The sequence below is a fragment of the Colobus angolensis genome, unplaced genomic scaffold, assembly GCF_000951035.1.
Source record: "Colobus angolensis palliatus isolate OR3802 unplaced genomic scaffold, Cang.pa_1.0 Scaffold102, whole genome shotgun sequence".
Lineage (NCBI taxonomy): Eukaryota > Metazoa > Chordata > Mammalia > Primates > Cercopithecidae > Colobus > Colobus angolensis.
This window is the reverse complement of record NW_012111142.1, coordinates 3397235-3406274: the sequence shown is the minus strand read 5'-3', so window position 1 is coordinate 3406274 and position 9040 is coordinate 3397235. Positions and strand designations below refer to the sequence as shown.

At 47.1% G+C, this 9040-nt stretch overlaps 1 protein-coding gene across 1 annotated transcript in view; it reads right to left on the bottom strand.

The window, feature by feature from the left end:
- Positions 1 to 1528: 1528 nt before the first annotated feature.
- Positions 1529 to 9040, bottom strand: part of KANK4 (KN motif and ankyrin repeat domains 4) — a 45777-nt gene continuing 38265 nt past the window's right edge. The window contains exon 9 of the mRNA XM_011941101.1: positions 1529 to 1941. Within this exon, the coding sequence (XP_011796491.1) occupies positions 1837 to 1941 (105 nt within the window). The 3' untranslated portion in view covers positions 1529 to 1836. The remainder of the gene's footprint in view (positions 1942 to 9040) is intronic.

The following is a 9040-nucleotide window of genomic DNA, read 5'->3' as shown; positions in this document are numbered from 1 at the left end:
CAGTTTTGGTAGAGACGGAGTTTCTCCATGTATGTCAGGCTGGTCTCGAACTCTCAACCCCAGGTGATCCACCCACCTCAGCCTCCCAAAGTGCTGGGATTACAGGTGTGAGCCACCACGCCCGGCCATAAATTGCATTTCAAAACTTCCATCAGCTGCTTCTTGTGCAGCACCCCCCAGGAGGTAGGTTGTATGATAATTTTTGTTTTTAGAGATGATGAAATTGGGGCCCAAGGAGGTTTCATGACTCACCGCAGGGGCACCCAGCAAATTGACATCCCAGCCAAAATGAGAGTGCAAGCTTTTGCATTTCCAATGTAAAGCTCATCAAACTTTGACACTACTTCTTGTTTGTTTGTTTTTTTCATAAGAGATTTAAAGAAAGAGCATATTCAGATTACTTCATGTGAGCTACTGACCATATATAAACCTTCCATGTGCTGGCCCCAGGGAATATGGAAGCTTCGGAAAGGATTGCCCTGCCCTGCCTGGCTCCTTTGCTTCTGCTGCTTTCCAGGCTTGAAGGCTCTGCAGCCACAAGTCCTAGAAAACCTCAGAACAGATATTTGCTTCTAGGGGATATGAGGGGAGAGCACCGGGAATTACCATCGGTAATGGGTACAGCTATGCAGGAAATGTGGTGGCTTCTTGATGACAATAACCCGTCCTCAGGAGGAAGCTTTTTTTTGTTTCTTTTACAGACTCAAAATAGCTGAGAGTATCTGACTCTGCCCAAATACATGTGGTGTATGTCATTGGATTGAATTTCTTTTTCTTGTTTATTACATACTAACCTACTAGGTAATACATTTCTTTTTTTTTTTTTTTTTTTTTTTTTTTGAGACGGAGTCTCACTCTGTCGACCGGACTGGAGTGCAGTGGCCTGATCTCAGCTCACTGCAAGCTCCGCCTCCCTGGTTTACGCCATTCTCCTGCCTCAGCCTCCCGAGTAGCTGGGACTACAGGCGCCCGCCACCTCGCCCGGCTAGTTTTTGTATTTTTAGTAGAGACGGGGTTTCACCGTGTTAGCCAGGATGGTCTCGATCTCCTGACCTCGTGATCCGCCCGTCTCGGCCTCCCAAAGTGCTGGGATTACAGGCTTGAGCCACCGCGCCCGGCCCTAGGTAATACATTTCTTAGTTAATTCCAATTTCCCTGGAGCACACTGGAGTCACTAGATGACTCAGTAATAGTCAAGACTGTACATACAGCATTGACGCCAATGTGCTTCTTCCTACCTTGTCTGAATTTTAGATTTCTTTGTCAACTCCATCAAAACAAATCTCCCAAATGGTCCTTGTTCAGTTTCACCAGTCTGCATGGTGATTCTTCTAGGGTCCTCTACAGAATGCTTGCCAGGGGGTTGACTTACATCCCCTCCCATCTCTAGACATGCATATCAATGGGACATATTTGTATATACTTGCTTAAAAAACAAAGATAGTGCACTTTAAAATTCCATGTAAAAAGTATTGCTTTCCTAATGTGCGAATGTGCTCCCGCCTGCCTTCTTGCTACACAATGCTACAGAGGGTAGAGTCATGAGGAATTCAAGGCTGAAGATGTTTTGGGTATTTGGATGACACCGATGTACCCCTCACCTTGCACCTTGAACCCTGCTCTGAAGCCCGTGTAGTTTTGGGGCTTGGCCTAAGGCAAAAACTACAAAGCATTCTAATGAGCAGAATTATACAACAGGAATGTGTGTGCGTATTTGACATAGTTTCTTCTCTAGAGGGGTGGCTCTCTGGCCTGTGACCTCCGCCCTCTTCAAGGGCGAGGGAGGAGTCCAGAGAAGAAGGCTTTTGTTCCTCACCGCCAGTTCTTCTGCAGCCCCTACAGCCCCAGGGACCTGCCCTGCTCCGCGTGGGCTCTCAGAAGCCCAGCAATTTCCATATGGGTGGGTGACTTCAGAGCGATGGACAAAGCTGTGCGGCCAGCCTATAGGAGAAAAAGGAAAGGAGAAATAAATATCATCCAATCTGCCTCCTGCCCAGTGGGGAAGGGCAAGTTGGGAGTAGGGGTACGCCTAGGGCACAGATGTCTATGAAGGCTTCCAGAGACCTCCGTAGAGGAGAAGATTCAAATAGCATGAGGATCACCAGAAATGCGGTCCCTTCCACAGAAACAACAGTAACTCCTGGGAAATCTGTGACATAGAAATAAAGAAGGGTCATCTGGTTTTTAATGCTTTTTTTTTGAGATGGAGTCTCATTCTATCATCCAGGGTGGAGTGCAGTGGCGCAATCACAGCTCACTGCAACCTTCATCTCCTGGGCTCAGGTGATCTTCCACCTTCAGCCTCCCAAGTAGCTGGGATTACAGGTACACACTACCATGCCTGGCTAATTTTTGTATTTTTTGTACAGATGGGGTGTCACCAAGTTGCCCAGGCTGGTCTCAAACTCCTGGGCTGAAGTAGTCTGCCCACCTTGGCCTCCCAAACTGCTGGGATTATAGGTGTGAGCTACTGAGCCCAGCCCCACTTTTTTCTACTTTAAATTGGAAAACAGGAAATAAAATAACTGCTGCTATTCCATTACACATATCTAAATGAAAGTTAGCATTCTGGTGTGTTTTCCTCCAATCTTTTCTCCTGTGCAAATTTGTTGTTGGTTCTTTTTTTTTTTTTTTTTAAATTTTTTGTAGAGACAGGGTCTCCCTATGTTGCCCAGGCTGGTCTTGAACTCCTGGGCTCAAGTGACCCTCCCACATTGGTTTCCCAAAGTTTTAGGATTACAGGCGTGAATTTGTAATCCTGTCCCATCCTGCACCTGTCCTGTTGTTGGTTTTTAAATAAAGGAATGATATTGTATATCGACTTTGAATTTGCTTTAATTCTTAATTTACCATGATATGCTATAAGATTTTTCTTTATTCTTACATAGCCATTATAATGCATGATTTTTCTTTTTGGCTGTGTAATATTCCATAATTAACTAATTTTTACTAATTATGGAAATATTCTATAACTTCCTTTCAATGGAAATTTATGTTATTTCCAAGTCTCTGCCATCATAATCTTAGTGCAAAAAGCATTTTCCTATTTTTCATTATTTCCTAAGGACTGAGTCTTAGAAGTGGGCTCAAAGGCTGGGTGCGGTGGCTCACACCTGTAATCTCAGCACTTTGGGACGCCAAGGCCAGCGGATCACCTGAGGTCGGGAGTTCAAGACCAGCCTGACCAACATGGAGAAACCCCATCTCTACTAAAAATACAAAATTAGCCTGGCGTGGTGGCGCATATCTGTAATCCCAGCTACTCGAGAGGCTGAGGCACGGGAATTGCTTGAACCTGGGAGGCGGAGGTTGAGGTGAGCCGAGATCACACCATTGCACTCCAGCCTGGGCAACAAGAGTGAAACTCCGTCTCTAAATAAATAAATAAATAAATAAAATAAAATAAAAAGAAGTGGACTCAGAGCATTGAAGGACATGCACATTTTTACCTCCTGATCTGTGATGCCACAGCACTCTTTACATTGACACGCAATGTAGGAAGCTGGCAGTCCCACTGTCTAAAGAAGCTGCACCCAGAGGGCTCTCATCAGGCACCACCGGCCTGACTGAGCAGCTGCAGTCTCTTATGAATGAGCTCAGTCCCACGTCCAGAATTCTGAACTCTCAACAGCTCTGAAAACCACACTCTTTAGGTAACTTCTTGGGAGCTGAAATGTGACCTGAGGCTGTTGGCCTACTGTGAATATTTTGACATTTTGCTGCTGTAAAGGGTTTGATGGGTAGGGGACACCCAAGACCCCACTAGATTGTTCTCTACTGCATAGGCACAGATTTACTTCCTAAAATGTGGACAATTATTTCACAGAAGCAGGTAGGAAGTGTTAACACCCAGCTTAACACTTCAGGCTTTTTCCCATGCACAGGGATGGAATCCAGTGGCCATCAGGGCTCCCACGCATGAAAATAACTATAAAGCATGGCAAAGCACTAAACGAGTCGGAAGACAGGAACAGAGTGAGCTCAGGGCAGAGGACGGCCACTGTGTGCCAGGGCGGGGTAGAAGATGGCTGGGGGGAGGCAGAGGAAGGAAGTGGTGTTTCAGTAGGACCCCCAAAGATGGCACATGGGCTTCTCAAAACATACAAAGTTCTTTCCCTGAAAAGCCCTCATGACTCCCTAGACTTTTCTTTTACCACTTGCTATATGCTGGTATTTGTGGGATTATTTGATAAATTTCAGTCTCCACAAGGTCAAGAATCTGATCTGACCGGTTCACTACTGCATGCTGGCACCTGGCCCAGAGCCTGGCGTTTGGTCGGCCCTCAACAAGCATTGTTGAAAGAGAGAATGCTGCACGAGAACCTAATGGTATTCATTCAAGCTGATGGAATCTAAATCCTAGTGAATGGGTTCTTACACTGGAAAGTACTGCAACAAAGCAAAGCTTTTAAGCAGGGAGTCCTGTAAAAGTCTCCTAAAGGAGGGGCCTGGGTTTACTTAGGCTGGAGTTCCTGCTCCTGAGCTCCATCTGCTGTGCCTTGTCAATCCTGAGGCTCTGTGTAAACACAGAGTATGTGCTGACAGTATTTACGCAGAAGAGTCACAGGGCCAGTCCCAGGGGAGGCGTACCTTTTAACAGGGTCCATCTGGAGGACAGCCTGCAGCTGTGGACTCCTCGACTGCTGACATGGAGAGCTGAGGACCCCACTCAGCTTAGGAGGTGTGACCACAGAGACAACTTGGCCAGGGTTAGTGTTCCTCAGATGCCTCTGCCAGAACCCTGGGAACAAGCCCATGCTATGCAGCTCCCGTGGGAGCCAGGTATGGTGAGCCCCTGCTCGACAACACTCCAGAGCTGCTCTAGGAGATCCTGACTGAAGAGATGGGGGACTAGCCAGATATGGTGCAAAATTTGCGTGTAACTTCAGGGATTCAAAAATCTGCACTTGGCCAGGCGCACTGGCTCATGCTTGTAATCCCAACACTTTGGGAGGCTGAGGTAAGAGGATCACTTGAACCCAGGAGGTCAAGGTTGCAATAAGCCATGATCGTGCCACTGCATTCCAGCCTGGGCGACAGGGTGAGACTCTATTTAAAAAAAAAAAAAGAAGGAAAGAAAAAGAGAAGTGTGCAGGCAGCTGGCACAACTGTACAACTGTGTGTGTATCCATGTGTTGGAGGGGGGTGTCTTTGAATTCATCACAAGCCCACTATGTATCACCCAAAGATGAGCAAGGCATAATCTCTGCTTTCAAGAAGTTTTCAATCTGATGGGTGCTTTAAAGAAGCTGACAAATTAAAGGGTGGGCTCTGAGACCTAGAAGAGGCTGGGTGACGGATTTCCTCTAATTGCCTTTAAATCTAGGGAAAGGGCCTGGCCAGCTGTTCTGGGAGTTCTGCATTTATACCGAGCTTTAAGTGTTGATGAAATAAACTAATTTCAGGACGTGAATTCTCTCCCAGGTTTCCAAAGACATTCCCAAATGAGCTCTGCTGTTAACATCTAAGCCTCCATAGGAAAGATGAAGATGGAAATGATATGATGGGTATGATAAGGGCCAGACTTTCCCCCTAAATGTGAAGCACCAGGTACAAGCCTTGGTACTTGGTAGAGCCTTGTCAAAAACTCCCTATTCCCACTGAAATGTCTCACCCTGTGGATGGAGACACTGTGCTCCCCAAAGCCACCCTTGGGAATCTGCATGTGAATCAAACCTGACCCAGGTGGGCAGCATGTGACCCATCCATGAGTGGGGTCTGGAACCCGCCTTACCTGTGGGCCCATTACCTGCACTACCTGGGCACCACTGTGCTGGCTGGGCTTTCCCTAAGTTGCTCCAGCTTCTGCCATGATAGATTTCCTCCTCCATCTCCTGATTAGCACTCCAGTCCCTCCCTTCCAGGCTTACAGCCTACTCGAACTCCAGCCTGCCCGGTCCTCAGCCTGGCCTGGCTCTCCCTGATCCAGACTTCACCAGGATTGGTTACGTAAACCCACCTGGATTTCAGTGTTTGCCTAGACCAGGTATTCTCAATTGCAGCACTATTGATATTTTGACCAGATAATTTTTTTGTTTTTGTTTCTTTTTGAGACAGAGTCTTGCTCTTTCACCCAGGCTGGAGTGCAGTGGCACGATCTCAGCTCACTGCAACCTCCACCTCCCAGGTTCAAGCGATTCTCTTGTCTCAGCCTCCCAATAGCTGGGATTACAGGTGTGTGCCACCACGCCTAATTTTTGTGTTTTTTAGCAGAGACAGGGTTTCAGAATGTTGGCCAGGCTGGTCTTGAACTCCTGACGTCAAGTGATCCGCCCACCTTGGCCTCCCAAAGTGCTGGGATTACAGGCATGAGCCACCGGGCCTGGATGGATAAGTGTTAATTCTTTGCTGTTCCTGTGTATTGCAGGATGTTTAGCTGTATCCCTGGCCTCTACCTATTAGATATCAGGAGCATTTGCTCACCCACTTGTGACTAAAAATGTCCCCAGACATTGCCAAATCTCCCCCAGAGGGTAAAATCACCCCGGTTGAGAACCACTAGATTGAACCAAGTTTGTCAGTGGCTTCTCCCTTCGGGGGTTGGTCGCCCTACTCTGATTGGTTCCCCTAATTCCAGACCTTTGTTCTCTCTGCTCCCTCCAGACACTGTCTGTAAATGCCATGGTCCCTGCTGGTTGATGTGGTATTTTTTTGTTTTAGCTACCACTATTCATCTATTCATAATTAAAACAGTTACCATCCCCTGTGTACTCCTAGATGTCAGCTTCAGCCTTTATAAACATTACAGTATTTAGGTAGAGTCTACTGCTGTCCCCATTTTACAGATGAGCATTAGAGGCCCAGAATAGTTAGGTCACCTACCCAAAGTCACTGAACCTAGATTCGAACTCAGGAGCGTTTAATTTATTTTTATTTTTATTTTTTTTGAGACAGGGTCTCACTCTGTCACCCAGACAGGCGTTCCCTGGTATGATCACGGCTCACTGTAGCTTCAACTTCCCGGGCTCAGGCAATCTTCCTGCCTCAGCCTCCTGAGTAGCTGGGACTACAGGTACAAGCCACCACACTTGGCTAATCTTTTTCTATTTTCTGTAGACAGGGGGTGATATGGTTTGGCTGTGTCCTCACCCAAATCTCATCTCGAATTCCCATGTGTTGCGGGAGGGACCTGTGTGAGGTAATTGAATCATGGGGGCAGGTCTTTCCTGTGCTGTTCTCATGATAGTGAGTAAGTCTCATGAGATCTGATGCTTATTATAAGGGGGAGTTTTCCTGCACAAGCTCTCTCTTTGCCTGCTGCTATCTGTGTAATATGTGATTTGCTCCTCCTTGCCTTCTCCCATGATTGTGAGACTTTCCCAGCCATGTGAAACTGTAAATCCAATTAAACCTCTTTCTTTTGTAAATTGCCCAGTCTCAGGTATGTCTTTATCAGCAGTGTGAAAACGGACTAACACAGGGGGTCTCACTTTGTTGCCAAGACTGGTCTCAAACTCCTGGGCTCAAGCAATCCTCTCCACCTGGCCTCCCAAAGTGTTGGGATTACAGGCATGAGCCACTGCACCCGGTCTCATGGTGGTTTAAAGTCCATGCTTCTAACAATCATGCTTGAGTTGTCTGAAATGCAACAGATCCCACAACTCTTCCACCACCAGAAAGCAGCCGCCAAGCTCTCTCATACCTGTGGCAGACCTCCAGAGATACCTAGGAGAGCTCTCAGATCCACTGCCTGATTATCCCAGCTAACCAGGGACTTCCAAAGCTCATGCCTGCCTGCCTGTCCCACAGGCCTCCCATCTCAGGCCTCTTTGGGCATCAGCAGTGGCTACTCCTTAGAGGGCCAGGGGCCTTTGATGTACAGGCCTGTTCCAGATTAGGGCTGCCTCCTTCTCCCCCCAGGACAACCCAGCAGGGAGCTCATTAGCACAGATCCTTTGTCTGACCATATAATGTTTGGAAGAGGAGGCTCTGGTTTCTAGTAGTCCACCCCGTACCCAAATGAATATCAAGAAGGTCTGTGCTCTCTAATGATCTCAGAAATGGCTTTGGGGTGAAGGTAGGGTTCACAGGACCTAGAGTCACTGGATGGGTGCCTGCTGTCTGGGTGTGACCGAGGGACACAGCAGCTTAAATTGCTGATGAGTCAATCTCCGGGTAGTTTAAATGTGGCCCAGTAAGAGGTGCTGCCCCTGGGCAGGGAGAGGACTCTCGTCCCCTCTCCAGGTTTTTGTTCCCTTTGAACTGTGGCTGTTAAGAAAGCATAAAGGCAGCTGCTTAAATCATTAAATTACGGTGCTAATATTAAGGATACTGGAGTCAGACCTAGGCTTGAATCTCTGCTCTGAGAATCAGTAGCCTGTAAATCTTAGAACAGTTACGTAACATCTCCAGGCCTGTTTTCTCATCAGTATCTATCTCACTGGATTACTGAGAGGGAGAGGATTAGAGGTAATGCATGGGAAAGGTTTAGTTCCCAGGAGCACTCTAGAAATATTATTATACCTACTGTAATTATCAGGAACAAGGTCACTTACTGTTGACTTACCTCCAAAGTTTAGGGGTTCACTCACTCATTTGTTGATTGATTCCATGATATGTGGCAGGCACTCTACTAGGTGTGGGGGATTCAGCAGGGAGCCAGAGACATGGATGCTTCATTGTGACAACAGTGATGATGATGGAACAGTTAAGGGTATGGGCCCAGGAGTTATTAATGGAGCCGGGTTCCACTAGCTGAGTAATCCTGGGTATGTAACCTAACCATTTGATGCCTCTGTCTCCTTGAGCAAAGTGGGGCAGTAGGAAGACAGTCAATCTCACAAGATTGTTGTGGGGTTTAAATGAGACGGTCCATGACAAATGCTTAGTACAGTACCTGACACAGAGTAAACCCTCCATATGTATTGGTTACTATTGTTACTGATTAGTTACTATTGTTATCATCATCATTGCCATCACCTTATGAGGAAGTTTGTTTAAGAAGCCTGTAGCCGGGCGCGGTGGCTCAAGCCTGTAATCCCAGCACTTTGGGAGGCCGAGACGGGCGGATCACGAGGTCAGGAGATCGAGACCATCCTGG